General features: G+C 58.7%; 2 protein-coding genes across 4 annotated transcripts in view; one reads left to right on the top strand and one right to left on the bottom strand.

The window, feature by feature from the left end:
• Positions 1-6,428: 6,428 nt before the first annotated feature.
• On the top strand, positions 6,429-22,967 carry LOC139009056 (sphingolipid delta(4)-desaturase/C4-monooxygenase DES2-like). The gene is made up of 3 exons (XM_070412981.1): positions 6,429-6,572; positions 19,932-20,674; positions 22,518-22,967. Exons 1-3 carry the CDS (start codon positions 6,491-6,493, stop codon positions 22,662-22,664), a joined length of 972 nt encoding a protein of 323 aa, XP_070269082.1. The 5' UTR covers positions 6,429-6,490; the 3' UTR covers positions 22,665-22,967.
• Positions 22,968-24,251: 1,284 nt separating this feature from the next.
• The window catches only part of EVL (Enah/Vasp-like), a 118,505-nt gene continuing 118,027 nt past the window's right edge, over positions 24,252-24,729 (bottom strand). For all 3 annotated transcript variants that reach the window (XM_070412959.1, XM_070412967.1, XM_070412953.1), the window contains one exon: positions 24,252-24,721. In XM_070412959.1, the coding sequence (XP_070269060.1) occupies positions 24,684-24,721 (38 nt within the window). In that variant the 3' untranslated portion in view covers positions 24,252-24,683. The remainder of the gene's footprint in view (positions 24,722-24,729) is intronic.

The following is a 24,729-nucleotide window of genomic DNA, read 5'->3' as shown; positions in this document are numbered from 1 at the left end:
TATATATTTTTAGGGTATAAGCTTTTTAAATTTTTAAATATATTTTAAATATATTTTGAAATTCTCATCCGAGGACCTGCTTAGAGAGAGGACTAGGGAGAGGAAGAGAGAGATGAGAAACATTGATCCGTTGCCTTCTGTACCTCCCCTGACTGCGAATCAAACACACAACCCATGTATATTCCCTGACGAGGAATCGAACCTGTAACCTTTTGGTGCACAGGCTGATGCTCAACCAACTGAGCCACTCTGGTCAGTCAGTGTATGTACTTTTAATTTCCAACTCAGTCAAATTATGGGCTTTTCTTTTTTTAAATTTTATTGATTTTTTAGAGAGAGGAAGGGAGAGGGACAGAGAGTTAGAAACATCGATGAGAGAGAAACATCAATCAGCTGCCTCCTGCACACTCCTCACTGGGTATGTGCCCACAACCAAGGTACATGCCCTTGACCGGAATCGAACCTTGGACCCTTGAGTCCGCAGGCTGATGCTCTATCCACTGAGCCAAACCGGTTAGGGCAAATTATGGGCTTTTGATATACCTATCAAAAGGCCCGATGCATGAAATTTGTGCAAGAGCAGGCCTTCCTTCCCCTGGCTACTGGCATCGCTTCCCTCTGGCACCTGGGACCCGGGCTTCCCTCTGGCTGCTGGCAGGCACCCGGGACCAGAGCAGCCTCGGCTTTGTTCGGAAGGATGTCTGGTCTAATTAGCATATTACACTTTTATTATTATAGATAATGTATTTATCATACCCTATATAATAAAAGCCTAATATGCCAAGTGTCTGGTCATTTGGTCGGCCATTCAACCAATCAAAGCGTAATATGCTAATGATATGCTAAGGCCGCTCAACAGCTTGCTATGACGTGCACTCACCACCAGGGGGCAGACAGTCAACCAGCCGACCAGTTGCTATGACATGCACTGACCACCAGGGGACAGATGCTCTGACCAGTAGGTTAGCTTGCTGCTGGGGTCTGGCCCATCAGGACTGAGTGAGATGGACTGGACACACCTGGAGCTCCCCCACGGTCCCTCCTTGGCTGGCCAACCTCCCGTGTCCCTCCTGGTCCTGATTGTGCACTGGCGGGGTACCTCGGCCTGGCCAGTGCTCTCTTGCAATTTGGGCTGAGGGACCCACCCCTACCCCCCAGTGCATGAATATCGTGCACCAGGCCTCTAGTGTTTTTATAAATATACTAGAGTCCCAGTGCATGAATTCGTGCATGGGTGGGGTCCCTTGGCCTGGCTGGTGATCAGAGCGGGTGGGGGGTGGGGAGTGACCGCGGGAGGTTGGCCGGCCACAGGAGGTTGGCTGTGGGAGCGCACTGACCACCAGGGGGCAGCTCCTGCATTGAGCATCTGCCCCCTGGTGGTCAGTGCATCATCATAGCAACCAGTCAACTGGTCATAACAATCACTTAGGCTTTTATATATATAGATAATATATGTAACATTTATTAACCTTTAGTTTCTTTTCCCTGTAGCTAGGGTTTCTTCCTTTTTTTTCCTTTCAACCCTTCCCACCCTCCTTTTTTTCTGTTTTAAGCTTTTAGCCTCCTGAGGCTGTGGGCTTTGTTTTCTATCTCAGGCGGATAGGAAAGAAGGGGGCAGGGAGAGGGACCCAGTAGCCGGCCTCTAGGCCACAGCCTCTACCTGGGAAGTCCCTTCTCCTCTTCCTCACTCCTGCCCCACACTCCTCCTCCTCCTTTCTCTCCTTTTTCTTCCCCTCCTTCTGTTCCTCCTTTCTCTTCTCCCATTCTTCCTCTTCCCTCCTGCCCCCTACTCTCTCCTCACCTTCCTCCTTCCCCTTTTCCTCACTCTTCCCCACAATTCCCCTCCCCCCTCCTCTCCCTCTTTGCAGGTGGTCTGCAGGTGAACGGTGACGCTGAGATGAGTTCCGCAGCAGGATTGAGCTAAGAGAAGCAGAGGGCTACTGCTCGCTCAGGCGTTGTAGCAAAACCTCCAAGGCTCTCACGGCTTTTATTTGGGGAGTACAGCAAGTAACAATGGGAAACAGGCATGCCTATGAGATCATTTGAGCTAAGTTATACATTAAACTATTAATTTCCTATGTTATACAAAGAGCCTTTCCACCTGCAGCAGTGCACCCTCCCTGGCTTTCCATGCCCTCATGGACTATTCATCACCAAGGAAATTCTGCCTCGGAACAATAAATCTCGCATGCAAGACTTTGTTCTGACGTGGCCCGCTTGCAGGCCCCCGCCTTTTCTTGGCAGAACGTCCTCTTCTAGTTAACTTCATTCCACTTGACCGGCTACACTCTTCTCTCCCCTCCTGGTCCCCCCTTCCTTCCCCTCTGCCCCCTGCTCCTCCTCATCTCCCTCCGTCCAAGTCTCCACAGGTGTGATCCCACCTGCCACTGGATCAGGGAGGACTCAGGAGGGCAGCCAGACAAACCCACAACAATCAGGGCCCTTCCCACAGGACCTGCGGGTGCCACGGTCCCGGAGGTGGGTGCTTTCAGGACTCTGTGTGGTGACAGCGCCCCGCTGGGCTCCTGGGAGGGGCAGGATGAATGGTGCACATGGCGCCTCAGTCCCCACCCTTAGTGCTCAGGGTCAGGAGGATGTCCCACTTCTCTCCCTTCGGAGGAGCCTTCCCTGAACGTAGCTGGTCAGCCAGGAAAGGGGCCGGAACATCCTCCCAGAGCCCAGGCTCAGACCAGGACCCCAGGAGGCCCAGCTTTCTCCGTCCCAAAGGGAATCGCAGCCGCCTGGCAAGTGCAGCGGCAGCAGGGACTCCAGGTGCCCGTGGTGCCAGCAGGCGGCGCACCTCGGGCTGCCAGGGACACCCGCGGGAACCACTCCCTGAGCCACCAGCAGGCTAGTGGCCTGTCATTCCCAGTCTGAGGCCAGCCACCTGCTCCCTGCTGTGCAGGCTTCATTCATTTTTTAAAAAATATATTTGTATTGATTTCAGAGAGGAAAGGAGAGGGAGAAATGGAAACATCAATGATGAAAGAGAATCATTGATCGGCTGCCTCCTGCATGCCCCCCACTGGGGATCGAGCACGCAATCCAGGCATGTGCCCTTGACCGGAATCAAACCTGGAACCCTTCAGTCCGCAGGCTGAAACTCCATCCACTGAGCCAAACCAACTAGGGCTGGCTTCATTCTTATTTAATTATATGTAACCAACCGGTTAGGAGGGGACTGCCATCCACAAGATGGCTTGTTAGGTATAGTTCCCAGAAGGGCCCCCCCCCGCCCCCCGCCCCATCCCCTAAGCACCAGGGTGATCAGGAGCAGAAGGAGGGAGCAGCAGCTGGGCAGGAGCCTCTCACCAGGCTTCCCGGGAAGGAGGAAGGGATAGGAGGAAGGTGAGCAGGCTTAGTATCGGCTTGCTTGAATAAGTTTATTCCAGGTGTCTGCCCAGAGTGTGGCGCCAGGCCTGGTGCTTAAGGTGGGGGACACCGGCCCTGCGTGTGGGCACCGGCCTGGGCAGTGTGCCCATGAAGGCACCCTCCCAGGTCAGGCATTTACTGTCTCTGGAACTGGCTTCCCTGGGAGGGGCAGGCTCCTCAGGGTCAGCACCGCCCCAACGTGTCACAGCAGCAGAATCACAGGAAATAAAGAGGCTCGGGTGACACACCGCGTGGGTGTGGGCAGCAGTGTTTGTTTTGTGGCCGCGCACCATTGCAGCGTGCACACCACCGTGAGACGCCTCTCCACGCTCCGGGAGGGCAGGGCGGCTGTCTCCAGGGCCGGGCTCTTACCGGTAACGCGGTCCCGCACATCCCTGCACCTGTGGGGACAGGTTTTCATTTCTCTGGGCCTGTGCCCAGGAGGAGAGGCCCGGGTTCCGGGCTAGAACCAAGTGAGTCCTGGAACTCTTCAGCCTGCGCGCCTGTCTTTCTTCTGATCTGGGGCCCTCGATGGGACTTGTTTGACAAGACATATTTATTCTTTCATTTAGCAAATCAGTATTAAGTGCCCCGACTCCTTTGCTAGAAACTGATATGGCTACCAGGTGTGACCCCAAGAGCGCAGACAGCCCAGAAGAGGGAACAGAGCATAAACAATAAATAAATACACGCTATAAAAAATTATTCAGATAAGGATAGCCATAGTCACATGTAATTACATTGTAACTATAATCTCCGGGAGAGATGACTTCCGTAAAGAAAACAAGGCAGGGGAGGGGTGAATGGGGCCTCTCCTCCATTCTCTGCCCTTCTAGGCGTTTCATTAGTTGGAGGCTGGGATTCTGGCTTCCTTGTCTCTTTCCCTTTTTCATTTTATTTTATTTTTGTTAATTGACTTTAGACAGGGAGGAAGGGAGGGTGTGAGGGAAGGAGGGAGGGGGAGAGAGAGAGAGAGAGAGAGAGAGAGAGAGAGAGAGAGACATCTATGTGAGAGAGATACATCAATCCCGGTGGTTGTCCCGACATCAGCTCCAACCAGCTGAGCTTGGGGCGCTTGTCTCTTGTCTTTCATTTCAAAATAGGGTTGTTTGTTTTTCCCCTTTTCATGTTTTCTTTATTTTTATTAGTGTTTTTTTTTTTTTTAAATATATATATATTTTAGCCTGGCCAGTGGTGGCTCAGTGGTTGAGTATCGACCGATGAACCAGGAGGTCGTGGTTTTACTCCAGGGCAGGGCACATGCCCGGGTTGCGGGTTCCATCTCCAGTGTGGGGCGTGCAGGAGGCACCAATCAGTGGTTTTCTCTCATCAATGATGTTTCTATCTCTCTCCCCCTCTCCCTTCCTCTCTGAAATCAATAAAAATATATTTAAAAAATATCTTTCAAAAAATAAGTTTTCATCGATTTTAGAGAAAGAGGAAGGGAGAGGAGGAGGGAGAAAAATCGATTGGTTGCCTCCTGCACATATCCCGACGGAGTGGGGATCCAACCTGCAACCCAGGCAGGTGCCCTGCCTGGGACTCAGACTCGGTGACCTTTCCTCGAGCAGGAGGACGCTCAACCCACTGAGCCACGCTGGCAGGGCTAGTTTTTGTTTTGTTTTTTTTTAAACAAGCAATTTATACTGGTCCATCTCTGCTTTATTTATTTATTCACTTCACCGATGAAACTGCCTTTTGCGTCTCTTGGGAGAGGTTTCCTCTGAGCTCAGCCCGGCTCTGCCCCTCCAATAGCCCTGTTTCCCTGGGTGGGAAGCTCTTCCCTCTTTCACGAGCGCCTCCCTCCGAGGTGGGCGGCTCTGGGGCAGGCTGTCACACTCCGCTGGCTTCAGGGGCTGGAAGGCGCTGTGCCCCATGCATTGGCCCGTTTTCTGCAAATGGGGGGCAGAAAGGGGACTTCCTGCGGGGCAGCACACACTACAGTCAAGACTGGATGTAGATGCTTCCTGCACCCAACTTTATTTTAATATCGTATAACAGTGTGGTGCATTTGTTACAGTTAATGAACTGATATTGACACACCATTATTTATTTTGTTTTTTACAAGTTTTATTTATTGATTTGAGAGAGAACAAGAGAAACATGGATTTGTTGTTCCGCTTATTTGTGCATTCATGGGTTGATGCTTGTATGTGCCCTGACCTGGGATCGAACCCACAACCTTCGCATATGGGGACAATGCTCCAACCAAGTGAGCTACCCAACCAGGGCTTGACACACTCTTTTAATTTTTAATATTTATTTATTTATTATTTATTTATTATTGATTTCAGAGAGGAAGGGAGAGGGAGAGAGAGAAAGAAACGTCAATGGTGAGAGGATCATTGGTCGGCTGCCTCCTTCCCATCCCCTACTGGGGACGGAGCCTGCAACCCAGGCCTGTGCCCTGACTGGGAATCCAACCGGGACCTCCTGGTTCACAGGGGGACACTCAACCACTGAGCCACACCAGCTGAGCTCAACACACTATTTTTAACCAAAGCGCATCCTGCCTTCAGATTCCCTGTTTGTCCCTAATGCCTCGTGTCCCGTGTCCCCGAAGGCAGGGCGGTCCGGCTCCGAGGAGTGTGTCAGGGACACCTCACCGGCCTCCGCGTTCTTGCCTGGAGGAGTGGGAGGGGGGAGGGAGCACGGCGTGGCGGGGCTTCCGCGAGCACCTCGGGTTTACTGACTCGTCAGTGCGCCGTGAGCAGCAGGAACGCGAGTGGGTGGGGGCTCAGGGAGACCTAGGATGGCGCCCCTGGCGGGCCGCGAGGGCACCGGCGCCCCCTGCACCACCTCGGGGCAGGGACTGCGGCGGGTCGCGCGCTCACAGTTCCAGTTCCCCACGGAGGCCACTGAGGCCCCGAGAGCCTCCGCGACCCGTGCTCCCGGCCGGGGTGCCACCGCCCAGGTCAGGCAGTCCCGGGCGCACCCCGCCGCCGGAGTCCCCGCCCCGCAGTCCCGCCCCGGAGTCCCCGCCCCCGCAGTCCCGCCCCCAGCCCCTAACTGGCCCCGCGCGGCGCGGAGCCGGCGACAGGTGGAGCGCAGCCGAGCCTTGCCCTGCTCCCTGCTCCCTGCTCCCTGCTCCCTGCTCCGTGCGCGCTCCCGGCCCACCATGGGCAACAGCGCGGGTCGCAGCGACTTCGAGTGGGTCTACACCGACCAGCCGCACACGCAGCGCCGGAAGGAGATGCTGGGTGAGCGCCGCCCGAGGCCCCTGGGCGCTCCCCTACCCCTGCTCCGGGGGTGGGGTGGGGTGGGGGTGGGAGCGGCTCTCCTCCGCCCGTGTCCCTCGCGTCTCCCCGCCCTGTCTCTGCCTCCGTCTCGGGACCCGGGACACGGGGACCCGTGCGCTGGGGAGCACTTCTCAGCTGCTGCGTCCCGGCGGGGACCCGGGCGAAACCTGGGGCTCCCGGACGCGGGACGCGGCGGCGCAGGGGTTGGCCACAGGGACCAGCTGCTGGGGAGGCGCTGCCCCCGCCCAGGGAAGAAGCTCGGGGGCCACTGGTCCCCTGGGCACCGGGCGCCCGGAGCCCTGGAGGCCGCGGAGAGGGCGCCACGCCCACCCCAAACCGAGTGTAGGCAGGACGGGCACCTGGATGGAAGCTAATGTGAACCGGAGATTCAGCTGCTTTAAAAACCAGAGATCCTGCCCTGAACCTTGTGGCTGGACGCGCGGTGGCCGCCCCTCTCTCGTCGAGTGTCCCGCCAGGGCATTTTTACCCACATGCTCACCCTGCGGACTCGCGTGCCAGCGCCTTCCTCTGGCCCCGGGGTTAAGGGAGAAAGGGCCCACACCCCCAAACAGCTCTGATGAGATGCCGCCGAAATCGCCCCCACAGTGCCAGGCGGCGGCCGCGCGTGGACACGCTCCTGCCTCCCTCCCACACTTCTCGTCTCTGCCACGGGACTGAGAATGCAGTAGAATTCGCCGTGGGTTTCATGTATGTACATTTATTTAACAACCGGTTCTCGCATTTGACTGGCTAGGGTCGTTTCTTCCTTTCTCGGGTTGGTCTGTTGCTTGTTGGTTGTTAGCTCTGGGTACTGGAAGCTTTTAACCCCGTGTCTCGCATGTCGCAATGCATTTTCTCCTTTACAATTTTTGTCTTTTGCGATCACGGGAACTGTTTTCTTAATGCGTTTGAAGGGACTCGTTTTTGTCTTTAGTGCTTGTCCCTTGGTGCCTCCTCCCCCCACCCCAAGACTATGGAAATATGCACCCTATTACTTTTTAGAATTGTTATTGATTTTTAGAGAGAGAAAGGAAAGGAGAGCGAGCGAGAGAGAAACATTGATTTGTTGTTCCGCGTATTCATGCATTCATTGGTTGATGCTTGTATGTGCCCTGACCAGGGATCGAACCAGCAACCTTGGCCTATGGGGACGACGCTCTAACCAACTGAGCTACCTGGCCAGGGTGAATGCTTCCCACTACTTTAAACCTTCCAGACACTGGGCCTGTTGAGTGGTTAGTGTGTGACCACCCTGCTCTAGCTGGAGGATCAGGGGCTGCAGACCCCTGGGTGGGTTTGTGCCTTTGTGTTTTTCTCCTGTGAGGTGAGCGATAGTCCAGCATTGTTTGTGGTCTCAGCTGTGGCAGCATGGTCCCCTGCACCTGTGAACTTCCCGGGCGGGGGGGGGGGGGTGCTGGGAGGGCCTTGGTGATCATCTGGGCCTCCCTCCCACCAGCGCCCACCCGAGAGCAGGGGCTGCTGCCCCTCGGGAGGTCCAAGGCAAGGCTGCGTTCCTGTCACGCCCCCTGGCTCCTCTGCTTCCCCCCCACCTTCCCTTACGAGACTCACTGGGCACCTGGCCCAGGTGGAGAAGGCTGGGGGACATATGGTGACGTCTGTAAAGTGGGCACATTCATCCTTGCCTGGCGGAGTGGGTATGAGGACGGGAAGGTGCTCAGTGTGGTCCCCAGCACTCCAGGTCACGGAGAAGGAACGCTCTAAAGAGAGGAGCCACGGGCCCTGGCACCAATCCTGGACGCCTACTGGCCAGGTGGCCAGGAAGGCTGGAGGACTTGGAGAGGGAGGCATCTTGGCCTGGCCAGGGACTGCACACGTTCTCAAGGGCTGATTCTCCAGGGCGCCTTGATCATTTCCACTCCCACTGGGTGCTGTGGGTCCTCCCTTTGCATCTAGTTTTAAGCCAGTGAACTCGGACTGTGCCATTCTCCCTCCCTCCCCTGCATTTGCTATTCCCCTGCCTGAATGTCCTCCCCTGCTCTGCCCAGCGGGCTCTTGCTCAGTTCCACCTCCTGCAGGAAGCCCCCCTGGCTTCCCTCGTGGACCCGGGCTGGGTGAGGGAGCTCCGTGGCTTCAGGCCATGGGTCCTTGTCTCTTTGGGGCAGGCTGCAGGGGTCTGGGGCGTGGCTGGGGAGTGATCTCCTGGCAAGGACCTCAACACACACTCATTAGCCATGTTACCTTCGGTCAAGTCAATAAACAGATGAGGAAACGGAGGCTTGTTGGCGTTAAAAGGGATTCGTGGTAATACTTTTCTAACAGAGTTGTTGTGCAGGTGAAATGGAGGGAATGCTGAGTGCTCAGCTGTTACCTCCTGTGGGCAGGCCCGTGTTTCCCCCCAGGACTGGGACCACCTGTGCCATTTCCAGCTGGAGAGATGGCTTATGGGTAACTGCCAGCCAGCATCTCTTTACAGAAGAGGCAGCAGCATGAGGTTCAGAGAGGGGAAGCGACTTGCCTACAGCCACACAGCTTGGAGGTCACAGAGGCCAGGTTGGTGCTCAGGCAGTCTCCTGCTCAGGACGTGCTGCGGCCCTACCCGGGCATCTGCTGTGCCCCACCCAGGTGGCTGCTGTGCCCATGCCAAGCTGCCAGGGCAAATGGATGCTCAATAAAGATCCTAATCGCAGAGTCAGGACCCAGAAAGTCCTGGCACAGAGCTGCTGAGTGCTCCCCCGGCAAGGACCAAAGTCCACGTGCAGCTCCTGCCTGCCTGCCTGGGTGGGGACCTGCTCCCAGGGCACGGTGTCCTAGCAAAAGGGGGTCCCAGGGCAGCCCCGAGGAGCCCGGTGTCCCAGGCGGGCCCGAGGCTTCCTGGACTGTGAGGGCAGAGCAGAGCCAGCGGGAGTCTGTCTGGTTGAGATCAGAACCCACGCCAGGCGTGGCCGTGGAATAAAAGGAAGGCTTTGGACTTGTCTTTTCAAAAACAAATAGCTTTGTGATTTTGTTTTTGTTCTTGACTTACAAAAATAGGGCACACATATAGTAAAGAGAAGTTCAAATAATCAAAGGAAAACAAGGAAGTGAGACTGTTGGCACTGGCTGGATTATTTGCTCAGGAAAGAACTTGGCTGGGGATGTCTTGGCGGCAAAGCGGTGAGATCCAGACCAGAACTGGCTGAGCTCTCCGCTCCGCTCTCTGGGGGCTGTGTGGACGGTTCTCACCCAGCCACAGAGATGTGGCTGCAGGGAGGCGAGCAGGTTGGTCACAGGGCCGTTCTCTCGTGCCCCTGTCCCTGCTGCAGTCAGCACACAGACCCTGCCCTCCTCTTCCAGGCAGGCTGCAGGCGATGCCTACTCTGTGCCCTCCCAGCCCTGAGATTCCATAGAAGAGAGGGGGGGGTGTACCTCCTTCCCCTCCTGCTCTGAGTAGCACGACCTCCCTGGAGCCAGGGCCCTGTGATTGGCCGGTGGGCTGTGATGGGCTTGGGAAGGGCAGAGAGAAGCAGCTGGCCAAGGAGAGGAAGGGGCTAAGCTGGGAGGAGGCGGGAAGGGTGCTGTGGGTCTGGCCCGCAGCAGCACAGAGAACAGGTGGTCCTGACAGGGTTCCTCCTGGACCCTGACTGACCTGGGCCTGTCCTCTCTGCTCAGACCCTCCCTGGGCCGCCCCTGCTGGAAACTTCCACCTCTGCCCGGGCCCGTGCGGCACACCCCGGCCCCGGCCCTGCCCCTTCTTACTTTTTGCTCTCCAGCCACTTTGTGGAACGCACCCTGTCTTCTGCCCATTTCCTACTTTGTGGCTTTTGCAGATACTGTTCTCTCTGCCTGTATTCTTTCCCTCTACCGAACTCCTATGCATCCTTCAGGTTTCAGCCTAAATGTCCCTTTTCTCTAAAACACTCTCTAACAACACACACACACACACACACACACACACACACACGCACACGCACACTGCGTGCTGGTCAGCGTTAAGTGACTGAGTCTCTGGAGGGAACAAGAGCCCCGATCTGTAAATATTTGTAAATGTTTCTATTATGATCAATTATAAGTGATCAACATGCATCATCCCTGATCACGGGGTTGGGAAGGGAGGAGCCAGCTGGCCCACCTACGACCTGCCTCCCCGCTGAGCTCTCCTCCCTGCTCCCCTGCGGGGCACCTTTACCCGCGGCCTTTGCCCTGTCTTCAATCCTGCCTTGATCTGTGGGGTGATTGCTTCAACTGTGACTTCCCCAGTCACCTCTGAGCTTCCCCGAGGGCAGGGCCAGGCCCACCTCCACCTGGCGTGGCCTGGTGCGGCTCTGGCTTCCCAGAGAGTCTGAGTGAGCCCTGAAACAGGCGTGTTCCTGGCTCCAGCCCGGCACTTTGAGGAGCTCACAGTGCGAGGCGTCATCCTTGCAGCTGGTGGTTGGGAGGCACCCCGTTTTTAAAAAATATATATTTTTATTGATTTCAGAGAGGAAGGGAGAGGGAGAGAGAGATAGAAACATCAACAATGGGAGAGAATCATTGTTGGCTGCCTCTGCACGCCCCCCACTGGGGTCGAGCCCTCCACCCAGGCATGTGCCCCTGACCGGAATCGAACTCAGGACCCTTCAGTCCGCAGGCCGACGCTCTATCCCCTGAGCCAAACCAGCCAGGGCGGCACCCCGTTTTAAGTGGCATTTCTCAGCTGCTCGGTGAGGCTGAGCTGCTCTTCCTGATTCCTCTGCCTTCTTTTGTGGATGTCCTGTCGCGCCCTTGGTTCCCTTTCCATCGAAGTTGTCCTTTTTCTGGATTTCTGAGTTGTTGGTTTTCACTTTGTCTCACGGAGGCCCTGTGCCGGCCCAGGTGACAAGTACCTGCCCTGGCTGGCCCTTGTCCTCTCACCTGAATATGTCTTCTGTCCTCTCTTTCCTGCCGCCTAGACACTTGGACGTTTTATGCACAGCAGGGCCCTGGGAACTTGTCGCTTGCCCATGGTTACCCAGCGAGTTAGAGGTGGGACGGAGCCCCTGTCTGCCCTCGGTCCCTCACACATGACTGCTGACAGGTGCCAGATCACGTGTCCCTCCCAGCCTCCATGGAGATGGGTGTGTGCGTCCCCCGCCTCCTTGATTTGCACCCGCTTTTGTGAGGTATGATTTACATACTGTAGCATTTACTCACTTTAAAGGCACAGTCCAATGGCTTTTAGTCATTCCACTGAGAGTATCTCTGTGGCCTGAAAAAGATGCCTATGACCACTCGCGGTCACTCCACAGCCCCACCCCATATTCTTAAATCCAAATCCCCTCTTCTAAGTCCTCACCCAAGGAGTGAGGATATTTCCCATTGATTTTTAGAGAGAGTGGGAGGGAGGGAGGGGAAGGAGGAGAGAGAGAAACATCAGTTGGCTACCTCCTGCTCTCTCCGTGACCATTCTGGGGATTGAACCTGTGACTGAGGTATGTGCCCTTGACCTGAAATTGAGCCCACTACCACCTGGGCTCCAGGCTGGGCTGACACTCTAACCACTGAGCAAACCAGCCAGGGCTCCAAAACCTTTAAAAAAATTTTTTAAAAATTATTGACTTAAAAAGAAAGAGAGAGAGAGAGCCAGTGCCCCGCGCACACGTGAGAAACACCGATTCATTGCTCCACCCACCCCTGCATTCATTGGTTGATTCCTGCACATCCCAACTGGGACCGAACCCACAACCCTGGCACATAGGGATGATGCTCTAACCACTGAGAAACACCAGCCAGGGCCACATTCTTTTTTAAAAATATGTTTTTATTGATTTTTAGAGAGAGAGGAAGGGAGAGGGAGAGGGAGAGAGAGGAACATCGATGAGAGAGAAACAACATCGATTGGCTGCCTCCTACACGCCCCCACCAGGATCAAGCCTGAAACCTGGGCATGTGCCCTGACTAGGAATTGAAACTAAACCCTGGCATATTGGGTGGATGCTTAACCACTGAGCCATACCTGCGGGGTGAAATCCAAATTCTTTCTCCTTTGAGTTTAGCTGGCATGTCGCTGGGCTTTGTGTGTGTGTGCCTCCTTCTCTTGGCACACTCTATCCGGGGCACACTGCCCATGCCCTGGCACCGCACCCCGCTCCGCCTGGGCACCCCGTCCATCTCTGTGATCTGGGGCCTGGCTGCCCAGACCTTCAGCAAATATTTGTCAACGAGCAAAAAGCAGGTTTAACAGGAGGCAGGTGAGGAGGCGAACAGTGGCTGCTGAAGGCACTTTGGGCCACTTTCCACCTTTTCTCTGTGGAACCGGGTCCCAGAGGGCCTCCCACATGGACCAGACGGGCGAGGCTGGCCTTTGGCTCCAGAGTGGAAAAGGCGGGGGGCTGAGCTGGGAGGTGGCACACCAGGCGCCGCGGCCGTGCTTCGAGGAAGCGGGCTGGGAAGTGGGATTAGTTGGGCTTTGGAGCCTTTGTCGGGAGAGGCCGTCGGAGGTCAGGTTACTGGGCTGCGGGGGGGGGACAGTGAGGGAAGGCCGGGGCTGCTGGTGCCCTGTGCACAGCGGCTTGTGTGCGGAGGGTCAGGCGGGGGCTTGGAGGCGGGTGGCAGCAGGAGCTGACTCTGCGATGGAACATTCGAGACCTGGGCCGTCACAGGAGACTGGCAGCAGTGGTGTTTGGCGGCCCTGGGGATGGAGTCCGTCCTAGACGGTGCCGGGCCTGGTGTGTGACGGGTCCAGGTCCAGGTGAGAGAGGGGAGGAGCCCCTGTGCTCCCGGGAGCCCTGCTGGAGACCAGGGGGTGTGACTTCATCGCCAGCCGGACCCCAGGGAGGAGCGGAGGCCTGCGCTGCGGGCAGGAGCCCGGTGCCCGCCTCGGGACCCTGCTGTCTGCGGGGGTGCGGGCCCAGCGCCTCCCCTGCCCGGCTGCGGCGTCTGCCATCTTCCCTCCACTCGACTGGCCCAGCAGAAGCGGCAGGAGAAGTTCTGGGAGAACCCTAGGTCCCCAGCTGAGATTGGTGTGGGGTTCGGGTCAGGCCGCCCTCCCAGCAGGCGTGTCCGCCTGCTCTGCTCTCTGGGTCTTGATGACCCAGCCTGTCATGTATGTAAATATATGTAATGCATGTAAGTGCACACACCTGCTGGAGCCCTGCTTCCCAGCCCCTGAGCACCTGCCGCCTCCTCACCCCGAGGTGGCCATGTGCCCCCATCCCCAGGGCAGACCCCACCTCCATGTGCCCCCAGGGCTGTCAGAGTGGGCACCTTGGGGACGGGTGGTGAGGAAGCAGCCCAGAGAGGGACAGGGCCTTGCCCAAGGGCACACAGCCGTGGGCCTGAGCCTGGCCGCAGTGTGGCTCTCCTGAACCGGGACTGGATTCTCAGGGCGCTTTGCCCGAAGCAGCCCGGCCCCGGAAATAGCTCCTCTGGGGGCTGAGGCTCATTCCACCCTCCAGAGGGGCCCCTGGAAATTAGGTGTTTCACCTGGTGGTGGAACCTGTTTCCTCCGCTCTATGATGGCGTAGTCCCCTCCTGGGTGTGTGTGTGTGTGTGTGTGTGTGTCAGACGCCGGGCATGCGGCCCTGCTGGCCTCTGCGTCCAGGCCTGGTCCCGGCTTGCATCCTGCAGACCTGGACTCGGAGGTCCCGAGGTCACAGCTGGCTCTGCCAGCCTTTCCCTGCCTTGTCTGACGTTCTCCGGGCCTCTCTGGGTCTTAGACCCTCCTTTCTGAGCTGTGCTGGACAGGGTGACTTCTAGCAATGCTGTCACTCATGGCCAGCGGCTCTGGCCGGGCCACTGCCGGGAGCCGTCTGCACGGGCGTGTTGTCTGTGGTTCCAGGTGACCATCCACGCTTGCCCTGGGCTCTGCAGGAGGCGGGCAGGGCCTAGCCCCGCTGCTCTGGTCCTCGGGGCAGGAGGCCTGGGCAGGTCCCCCCAGGTTAGCTGAGGTCCCACGGGGCAGAGCCTGGGCAGGGCTCCTCCTGGGGCAGCTGCGGGGTGTGGTTCTGGTTCTCTCCCCCTCCCCACTCACACCCCCTCTCCTCATCTGCCTTCCCTGAGCCCCTGGAAGAGGCCCTCCTGTCAGGCCAGCACTGCTTGCCTTGTCCATGACCCCACCCTGGTGTCCTGCCCCTTCATGCCCACACACACCCTCACCACCTCACCTCTCGGCCATGTCACCCCTGGCTGTGCCAAAATGGCTCCTGCTGGGACCCCTGTGACGTTGCCAAGTTCAGTGGGCCCCTGTCTTGTCTTCCTGTCTGTGACTCTCCTTGACCTCCCCCAGCTGACACCCCTGAGTCCATGGCTCCAGTTGCCCCAAGCCCTGCCCTGCCCAGTGACCTCAGCCGGGGTCTGTGTGGCTGGTGGTCCTCGGAGGGGCTCCCCGGGCGGTCCCCGGGCTCCCCGGGCGGTCCCCAGGCTCCCACCTCGTCAGGGAACCGGAAGCTCTGGAATTGAAGAGGTTAGATATTTGTTTCCCTTGAGTGAGGATTGAGTTTCCGCCTGGCAGGCGTGGGTGAAGGGATGGGAGGTGGGGTGGGGAGTCAGCGGGCTCCTGGTCACAGGGCTGTTAGGATGGTCCAGAGGAGCCCTCGTCCTGGAGGGGCCTTCTGGGGTCTCCACTGGAGGGCTCCCAGCCTCACTTCCCAGCACGATGGGTGCCCGGCCCCCCCATGCTTTTAGCCACGGCACCCGGGACCACGCCGTAGGCCTTAGTGCCTGTTCTGCAAGGCTTCCCCGAGGGCTGTGCTGGGCCTGCGGACTTGTGGGGGCTCCTCCCTGCTCTGTGGGGGAAGGTGCTCTCAGGCCCAGTGAGGTGACCGGGAGCTTACACTCTTGGGGGTCGCCCCTGAGCTGCCAGCATCCAGCTGCCTCACCCCTTGGCCTGCATTTTTTAAAAAAAAAATATTTTATTGATTTTTTGAGAAGAAGGGAGAGGGAGAGAGAGATAGAAACATCAATGATGAGAGAGAATCATTGATTGGCTGCCTCCTGCACAACCCCTACTGGGGATCGAGCCTGCAACCCAGGCATGTGCCCTTGGCCGGAATCGAACCCGGGACCCTTCAGTCCGTAGGCTGACGCTCTATCCATTGAGCCAAACCAGCTAGGGCCCTCAGCCTGCATTTTATTGCTTCCAGCAGGATGGCCAGGTCCAGGGACCCTCTGGGCCCGGGAGCAGAGGTAAAAGCAACGTAGGCCAGATGGTGAGCAGCACGCTGGTCCCAAAGGTCAGAAAGGGGCTGTGTGTGCTCTCAGGCCCGAGAACTGTGTGTCATAACCGCAGTCACAACAGCTCTGGGGGCTCGGAGGCTCAGGCCGGCCTCGGAGGCGCTGAGCCCCAGCGGGGAGGTGGGGCGGCTGGGGGAGGGGCTGGGAACCTGGCACCCCGTGCCTGAGCTTCGTGGGAAACTATTGGGAGAGGGGGAAGGGGCAGCAGTCCCCCGAGGGTGGGCTGGGCAGGGAAGGCCCCGGGGGGTCTTCTCCTTCGCTCCCACAGGCAGGACGTATTATCTGCTCGATGGAGGCCCGGAAGCCCACTGTCCAAGGTCACCGCTGGCAGCTCTGTGCCTGCCCTGGCCCCTGGGGGGCACAGGAGTGGCCCGTGTGCTGGCCTGGATCCCAGAGCCAGGGTCCTCTCAGCTGCCCCAGAGCTTGCGAGTCAGTGCTCACCTGGCGCAGGTGTGGCCTGCCCCGCCCTCCTGCCTGGGCTTGGCCTCCTTCCAAGGGGAAGCAGGGGAGGCCCACCCTGTGGAGGCTGGTGGCTCGGTTGGTTCCCAGGTGCGCCTTGGCAGGTGAGCGCCTGGCCCCCAGGTGCCCGAGGGGGGAGGCTGCTGCCCAGAGGCCACGGCTGGTGAGCGGGAGGCTGGAGCCTCTGGGTCTGTGGTCCCCGCCCCACAGCCAGGTATGCAAAGGTACAGGGCACTTTGCCTGCGATTGCCTGGCTCCGGCTGTGGGCAAGGGCTGTGGGCGAGGGCATTCCTGATGAGGAGGTGGCTGGTACTTCCTCCTGGCCCCCGCCATCACGGGGAAACCTGTTTCCCTGCTGGATTCCCACCCGCAAGCCCCCATCCTCCGCTGGAGGCACCCATCTTCCTGGGCACACCCTCAGAAGTTCACTGTGACCCCTTTTGGGGCAGGAATAAGCTGGGATGAGGCCTGCCCCCTGCCCCGCTCCCAAGCGGGGTCCACAAGTTGTCCACCTGCCTGTGTCCCCCATCCCTCACCTGGGTCTTTTGGTCTCTCTCGCCTCACCTGGTGGGATGATGCTGGGGCGCCGAGCACCCAAGGGGACCTCTGGCCTTTCCTGGGCAGCTAGCTGACCTCCCACTGTGCAGCCACGGCCCAAGCAGCCACCGTGGGGCAGGCCTGGGAGAGCAGGTAACCAGCCTGGTATTGCCTCAGCACGGTCCCCGCCGTCTCCCAGTCCTAAAGCTTTCAGGAGCCGTGACCATCTGCAGTGCTGGTCGGGCATGTGCGTGCGCCTGAGCCCTGCCTCAGAGGGCGCATGTGCTGCCCAGCCATCGCCACGCGCAGCATAACCTGAGCCCTGCTCCCCCCTGGGCTTCCTGTGCGTATCCATTCCTCCTGCCAGTGACCGCGTCTGTGGTTCAGAGACGGCTCCTTGGAGCTGAGGTTACTTGCTTGGAGCTGAGAAGTTTTTTAAAAAGACAAGAACAAAACCAAAACATAGTTAAAATGGCAAATTTTATGCTCTATATATTTTGCCACAATTAATTCTAGAGTGAGAAGGAGAGACAGAGAGTGAGAGTGAGAAAAAAACATTGGTTTGTTGTTCCACTTACTGATGCATTCATTACTTGCTTCTTGTATGTGCCCTGACCTGGGATCAAACCCACAGCCTTGGAGTATGGGGACAACGCTCTACCAACTGGGCTCCCCGGCCGGGGCTTATATTCTTTTAGGGATATATTTAGGAGTGGAATTGCTGGGTCGTATGGTAATTCTATGTTTAACTTTTTTTTGAGGAACCATCAAGTTATTTTCCACAGCGGCTGTACCGTTTTTTGTGATCTTACCAGTAACGTACAAACAAGGGTTCTGATTTCTCCACATTGTCGTCGCTTGTTACCTTCTGCTTTTTACATGTAGCCATCCTCGTGCGGGTGAAGCAGTGTCTCATTGTGGTTTGGATTTGCGTTTCCCTAGTGACTGTGACACTGAGCATCTTCCCATGTGCTCATTGGTTAGTTGCACGTCTTTGGAGAAATGCCTATTCAAGTCCTTTGCCGGTTTTTACATTGGGTGGTTTGCCTTTTGTTGTTCAGTTGTAGGAGATCTTTACATGTTGTGGATTCAAGATTCTTGTCCAATTCTAGCCGGTTTGGCTCAGTGGACAGAGTGTTGGCTGTGGACCAAAGGGTCCCGGGTTCAATTCCGCTCAAGGACAGGTACCTTGGTTTCAGGCTCCTCCCTGGCCCCGGCCCTGGTCGGGGCGCGTGCAGGAGGCAACCAATCGATGTGTTTCTCTCATATCAATGTTTCTCTCTGTCTTTCCTTCTCTCTTCCACTCTCCCTAAAAATCAATGGGAAAATATCCTCAGGTGAGGATTAACCAAAATAAACTAAATTAAAATAAGATCCTTGTCCAGAGCTGGGATTTGAACCCACTCTGGACGCTGCTCCCTGGGCAGAGGTGGCCTGTGATTCTAGGATTCGGGGACCCCGATACCCCCCAGCATCTTCCAGCAGATGAGGGCTGTCCTGCTGTCCGGGAGCCAGGACCTGCCCGAGGGGACAGACACTGAGAGGCGCGCTGTGTCCTCGCCGTCTCGCACTGGGACACCACGGCCCACAGAGGTGGGAACGAACCCATGGCCACAGAACTCCGATTGTGAGCCCGAGTCTTACCTCTGGAACAGACTCCCTTTGCCATGTTGCTGTGTTTCTCTTTGCATACTCCCAGGGACAGGCAGCTCACCACCTCTGAAACAGCCTGGCCTATTGCTGGGTGGCTCTGACAGAAAGGATGCTGTAGCCGGACACCCTGGCTTGTCTTAGTCACTGGAGAGACGTAACTACACCTTGAAGGCTGGCGTCCCCATGCCAGAGGCACCTTCTCAAGAGGGAGGCTGGGGACATGCCCTCGGTGCTGGCTGAGCCCAGGCATCACCCTGAGACGCAGTCTCCTCATCTGTCAATGGCACACAGGATGGCAGGAGGGAGGAGGGCCTTGGGTCGGTTGAGCTGGGCTGTCATATCCTTCCGGACCAAGCACAGAGGGGGAGCCACTGCCTGGGTCACTCGAAGGAAAGAGCTGGGCAGAGCTGGGCAGGACTCAGCCTTGGCCTGGCCATTTCCAGTCGGGGCCCAGCCTCTGCTGCCGTCCTGGGACCCTCTTCATGGGACAGCCTGGGAGGGTGAGCCTGAGGCTGCCCACTCACTACTCAGGAGGGTGGACACCGCCTGTCCTGAGGGGACCCTGGGACGAGCCCCACCCTCATAGCCTCAGTTTCCCTCTCTATGCATCGTGGGCGCTGAGTGCCCACCTGCTGTGCCCGGGGAGGCGGGACGGAGCAGACCTGGTGGGCGTCTGTCACCCTGTCCGTCCCTGTCCTGGACGTAGCACCCTCCCCGGCCTGGCCCTGCCGGCCCTCCTGCCCGCAGCTGCAGAGGTTCTAGAAGGCACGGCTGTCTTGATAGAGGGTACGCCCCCCACACCCCTTTCCCCCGTTCCTGCAGGGCTTGCTGCTTCTGGGCCGGGAAGGCCCCCATGGGTTTGGCCAACCCCAACTCTCATTGTTTTTTCCTTTTCTGTGAAACAAAACATAGAAAATACAAAAGATACTATACCCCTCCCCCCCCAAATAAACACATTCAACATTTTATGGCACTTCCTTCAGATCTTGTTTTAAGAACTGAAACACTTGAGAGCAAGCCTGAGCCCTCCATGTGCCCCTCCCCCAGCCGCCTGCCCCTCCCGGGTTCCCGATATGCCTGGTCCACCCGGTCACAGTCCGCTGCACCGTGTGTGAGGTTCACTGGTGCAGCCGGCAGCTCCTGGCTCTGCAGCTGCTTTGATTTCTGATTACATTTCAGTGACCTGTGGGGACACCTGCTCTTTATATAGGCTGATGGCAAAGCCCCCCACCCCCGGGAAGTCTCCCCAGCGCCCCCAGGCGGTGGGGAGGAGGCAGGTCTGCCTGTCTGGGTGCCCATAGGCCCGGCTGGTCCTAGGTCCAGAATCACACGCAGGGCAAGGTCTTAGCATGATCCTCGAGGGCGAATTATCCCGTGTCACTGCCCAGGGGCTTAGTGGATGGCGGAGGAGGACTGGAGGGAAGCCAGTGGGACAAACGGAATGAAGGGAGGAAGGGAGGGAGGAGGGGAGAGTGGGCATATGGCTGGGGGCCTATGCGGCCGCACCCCCCTCACCACCTTCTCTCCTGGTCCTACCTGCAGCCAAGTACCCGGCCATCAAGGCCCTGATGCGGCCGGACCCTCATCTCAAGTGGACGGTGCTGGGGCTGGTGCTGGTGCAGCTGCTGGCCTGCTGGCTGGTTCGGGGGCTGGCGTGGCGCTGGCTGCTCTTCTGGGCCTACGCCTTCGGCGGCTGCGTGAACCACTCGCTGACGCTGGCCATCCACGACATCTCGCACAACACGGCCTTCGGCACGGGCCGCGCCGCCCACAACCGCTGGTTCGCCATCTTCGCCAACCTGCCCGTGGGCGTGCCCTACGCCGCCTCCTTCAAGAAGTACCACGTGGACCACCACCGCTACCTGGGCGGCGACGGGCTGGACGTGGACGTGCCCACGCGCCTGGAGGGCTGGCTCTTCTGCACGCCGGCCCGGAAGCTGCTCTGGCTGGTGCTGCAGCCCCTGTTCTACTCCCTGCGGCCGCTCTGCGTGAACCCCAAGGCCCTGACGCGCATGGAGGTGTTCAACGCCCTGGTCCAGCTGGCGGCCGACGCGACCATCTTCGCCTTCTGGGGGCTCAAGCCTGTGGTCTACCTGCTGGCCAGCACCCTGCTGGGCCTGGGCCTGCACCCCATCTCCGGCCACTTCGTGGCTGAGCACTACATGTTCGTCAAGGGCCACGAGACCTACTCCTACTATGGGCCCCTCAACTGGATCACCTTCAACGTGGGCTACCACATGGAGCACCACGACTTCCCCAGCATCCCCGGCTGCAACCTGCCCCTGGTAGGTGGCCGCGTGGGCCGGGGCGCAGCGGTGAGGGGTGCACGGTGTCTGAGGAGGCGGGAGGTGTGGCGGGGTGGACCTGGGGCCAGGCTCTGACCTCCTTTTCCTTTCCTGCTGATCATGGGGTGGCCACGTTCTCAGTTGTGGTTCCAGGGCGAAGGGAGAGGCCGCACAGGAGTGGGGCCGGGCGTGCGCCCGGAGAGTGACAAGGTGAATCCCGGCAGGGCAGGGGCTCAAGGCGCATTAACCATTTAGACGCTTAGTGTAAAGCAAACCTGATTGAGCCCAGCTATGGCATGTACTGGCTGTGCATCCTTGGGCAAACTGCTTGCCCTCTCTGTGCCTCTGCTTCCTCTTGTAAAACGGGGCAGCGGTAGTGATAGTGCGTGAAAAGTACCTCCCCTTCTTGGGTCCTGACTCCCTGTCCCTCCGCATTTCTTGTCACTGCCCGTGACTTTCCAGGGGCCCCACATGGCGGAGAGGACAGGGAGGGTTCTGTGACCCAAGGGGCTCGGCCTGAGTTGGTGCAGAGTGGAAGCCTCCGGGCTGGTGGCTCTGCCTTGGGAGGCCTGCGGATGGAGAATTTCTGAAGGAGGAGGGAGGGCAGGGCGGGGAGGAGGAGGAGTTCAGTCTGGTGTGGGTGGGATAGAAAGAGCTGAGGTGCCCCTCGGGGCAGGAGAGGGGGCAGTGGGGTCTTCTGTGTGTGCATGGTGTGCACATGCCTTTAGGGGTTTGCATGTGTGCCTATGAGTGTGCCCGGTGCGTACATGTATGTGTGCATGTGGTTATGTGTGAGCGTTTGTCTGGGTGTGCAGGTGTTTGCGCCCTGGCCTGTGTGACCGAGAGTCTGACAGCCCCGACTCTCCTTCCCTCCCCTCCCCCTCCCACCCTGCTGAAGGCACTGAGGTCCGGCTCACTTAAGCCTCACCACAAGCCGATTTGGCAGGTGCCCGCCTACCCATTATCCCCATTTCACAGATGAGAAGGTAAAGGTCCAGAGGGGAGGAGCCTGTCGCAGGAAGCAGCAGAGCCAGAACCTAGACTCGGGTGGTTGTGAGAGTGTCTTTACTTCCGGGCAAAGTGAATGGCCCCGTGCTTGCGCCCGTGCAGGTCACCTGGTCTCCCCGAGCCCGTCTGCAGCTATAACGCAGGCCCGGAGCACTGGTGTGCCCAGCGTGCCCTCCATGGGGGTGGTGGTGCTGCGGCTGCTGCAGGTGCTGAGGCAGGGAGCACTTCCTGGAGGAGGTAGCTGAGGGTGTTGTGAGCAGGCAGGGGTGAGGAGCTGAAGGGGCACAGGGGTGAAAGATAGGCATTTGGGAAACAAGTACTGAGGCTGAGAGGTGGGCAATGGGGGGTGTGGTGGGAGCCAAGGCAGAGGGTTGGCCGGCTGGGGAGGGCACTGGAAGCGGGTGCGGAGCATGAATGACCAGGCCAGGCTGTGCCTCAGAACCGGGCAGGTGCTGGAGGGAAGACAGCCGGCCTCCCCCGGCTCCTGGGTCAGAAGCTCCAGCACAGCCCAGAGACAGGTGCATATGAGCCTGGGCAGGGGGCAGAGACTGTGCCAGGGCTAGTGGCCAGCACCAGCCAGCCTCCTGCCAGGCTGAGCTGGACACAGGCACCCTGGGGATGACAGGGTGTGTGTCTCTGTGTACACACGTGTCTGTGTGTACACGCTCATGTGTCACCGTGTACATGATCACGTGTTTGTGTACCCGCGTGTCTGTGTGTACACGCTCATGTGTTTGTGTACCCACGTGTCTGTGTGTGTACATGCTCATGTGCACGTGTGTGGCAGAGGCCTGTCTGTGCCAAGGCCTGGCCTCTGACCCCCGCCTCCCCGCAGGTGCGGAAGATCGCGCCCGAGTACTACGACCACCTGCCGCAGCACCACTCGTGGGTGAAGGTGCTCTGGGACTTTGTGTTCGAGGACTCCCTGGGGCCCTACGCCAGGGTGAAGCGGGTGTGCAAGCTGGCAGGGGACGGCCTGTGAGCTGGGCCGCTGGCGCCGGCCCGTCGCTGCGGAGCTGGTGGTCACGGCCCTCAGCCTGGTGCTCAGAACTCCGTGGCTGCCTTTGGTCCTGGACCCCTGAGCTGCTGCTTGTCCCCAGGTTCCGGTACTGCGCCGGGACAGCGGACACAGGCTCTGCACGTGGACTCGCTGCTGCCTCTGGCCAGGCCGCCCTTTCTGGGCCTCCCGGGGCGCCCTGCCCCTGCGCTCTGTGCACAGCCTCCATGGGGCTGACTTGTCTGGTGGGCCCCTGCCCTCAATTAAATATCAGCGTTTCTTTCCACATCCACGACGTGCTTTTGAGGGGTCTCGGCCCCAGCCTGGGCCTGGCTGCCTGGAGGCGGTCCCCACCTGCTCCCGCTCCTGCTCCCACGCGTGGGTGCTTAGCAGCATTTCCTGAGGGCCCTGCCTTTGTGGGGGGCAGCCTTTGGGGGTGTAGGCAGCAGAAGGCTCCGCATTTTTGCCAAGCCCATGTGTCCCGAAGCCCTCCCTCCTGTTCACCCTGCTGGGTGCTGCCAACATGGCCTCCCCTCGGTCCATGTCTGCTCCAGCCCCCACCCCCGCCCCCCACCCCCCAATCCAGCCTCGAGCCTGCACCCTCGTGGGAAGCCTTCGGAGGCTTGAGGGTTCAGGCTTCACACCGTGGGGTCTGTCCCCCCAACCAGCTGAGATGTGGGACTTGAGATTCTCACAGACCAGGGGCCACAGGTGGCTTGGCAGACAGGTGACTAGTCAGAGGGAGGCGGGTGGGTGTCCCGTGTCTCTGTGAGGGGGACATGGCTCTGCCTGACTTTGGTGAGGCCGATGGCACGGCTGACCTCGGGAGTCATCCTTCCTGTCCGCCCTGGGCCCCCCTCTCCCAGCCCCGAGACTGCAGGCCTCCTGGACCGGGAGGTGGGAGGGAGCAGGAGAGCAGCTGATGCGGGCAGCCTCTCAGAGACCGGAGCCTCAGGCCCACCTCCTGGCGGGCAGATCAATCCCCTTCCCTTCAGAGCTGAGGACACTCAGTGGGATGAATATGTCCAGAGTCTGATCAGGAAAATCGGTCCATCATCAGCCAGACTGGGGCCTGCCCCACCCCCCATCCTCCCGTGGCCCTCATGCGGCTGGGCACACTGCTGTGTCTGGTGGCCGCGGCACGGTCACTGGATTTCCAGGCCTGCTCACGGGCTAGGCTGAGTCAGACCCTCCCTGGCTGGTCTGAGAAGGGCTGGCAGGTGCCTCAGGGGCATCCCTGTGGGGGCTCAGCAGATGCCAAGCCAACTAAGCGCTGGAGGGAGGAGAGGTTTATCCTCCCGGCCCTGCTGGTCAGAACGCACGCGACTCCCTCTGATGTTCCAGGCCAGGCTGCCTCTCAAGGCCACGTCCCACTCCCCTGTGGGTGTGGCTCCGTGGCCACCCCAGGCCCCCAGGAAGTGCCTGAACTGCCTGCTCACCCTCCCGTCCGTCCCAGCTGCCCCACAAGGCCCCCATCTTGTCCTGGTCACCACTGCCGGGAGACCTTCCCCCACAAGGGGTGCCCAGCCAGGAGTGACCAAGAGGAGGCGAGAGAGTGAGCGGAAGCCGGGGTGTGGACAGTAAGCGTTTATTACCACGTGGACACAGACACCGAGGGGCGTGGACAGACTTCACACCGTGACGCTGGGAGGAGCTGCTGGCACAGTGCGCCAGGCCCAGGTGCGAGGGGCACCCAGGAGGAACTCGGAACCACCTAATGAAGCGTGTGGTTTGGGGGTATCTTTTCTATAAACCAAAAGAAATGTACACTTAAATAGACAAATATAAAATACAAAAAAAGGCGAGTAGACCTGGTGTTCTGTGTCAGGTAGAATCTAAAAAAATCCAGGAATTGAACTTTTCCCTCATTTTAATATTTTCTCACAGGTTAAGACTTAAGTGAAACACATCCTAGCTTCAGTGCGTGCTCGGTGGCTGGAGGCCTGGCTGTGCTCCTCTGTCCCCGCCGTCCGTCAGGGGGCCGTGGCTCGGGCCCTGCACGCTCTACGAGGTGCTGATTCCGCTCAGCTCCTGCCTGATGGCTGAGGAC

This window comes from Myotis yumanensis, unplaced genomic scaffold, assembly GCF_028538775.1.
Source record: "Myotis yumanensis isolate MYYU_CA2020_CCGP unplaced genomic scaffold, mMyoYum1.0.hap1 SCAF_1, whole genome shotgun sequence".
NCBI classification, from domain to species: Eukaryota; Metazoa; Chordata; class Mammalia; order Chiroptera; family Vespertilionidae; genus Myotis; species Myotis yumanensis.
This window is presented reverse-complemented; position numbering and strand designations above follow the sequence as displayed.

Coding starts and splice junctions, on each gene's coding strand:
- LOC139009056 (XM_070412981.1), top strand. CDS start 6,491: ATGGGCAACAGCGCGGGTCGCAGCGACTTCGAGTGGGTCTACACCGAC. Junction 6,573..19,931: donor GCGCCGGAAGGAGATGCTGG/GTGAGCGCCGCC, acceptor TCCTACCTGCAG/CCAAGTACCCGGCCATCAAG. Junction 20,675..22,517: donor CCGGCTGCAACCTGCCCCTG/GTAGGTGGCCGC, acceptor GCCTCCCCGCAG/GTGCGGAAGATCGCGCCCGA.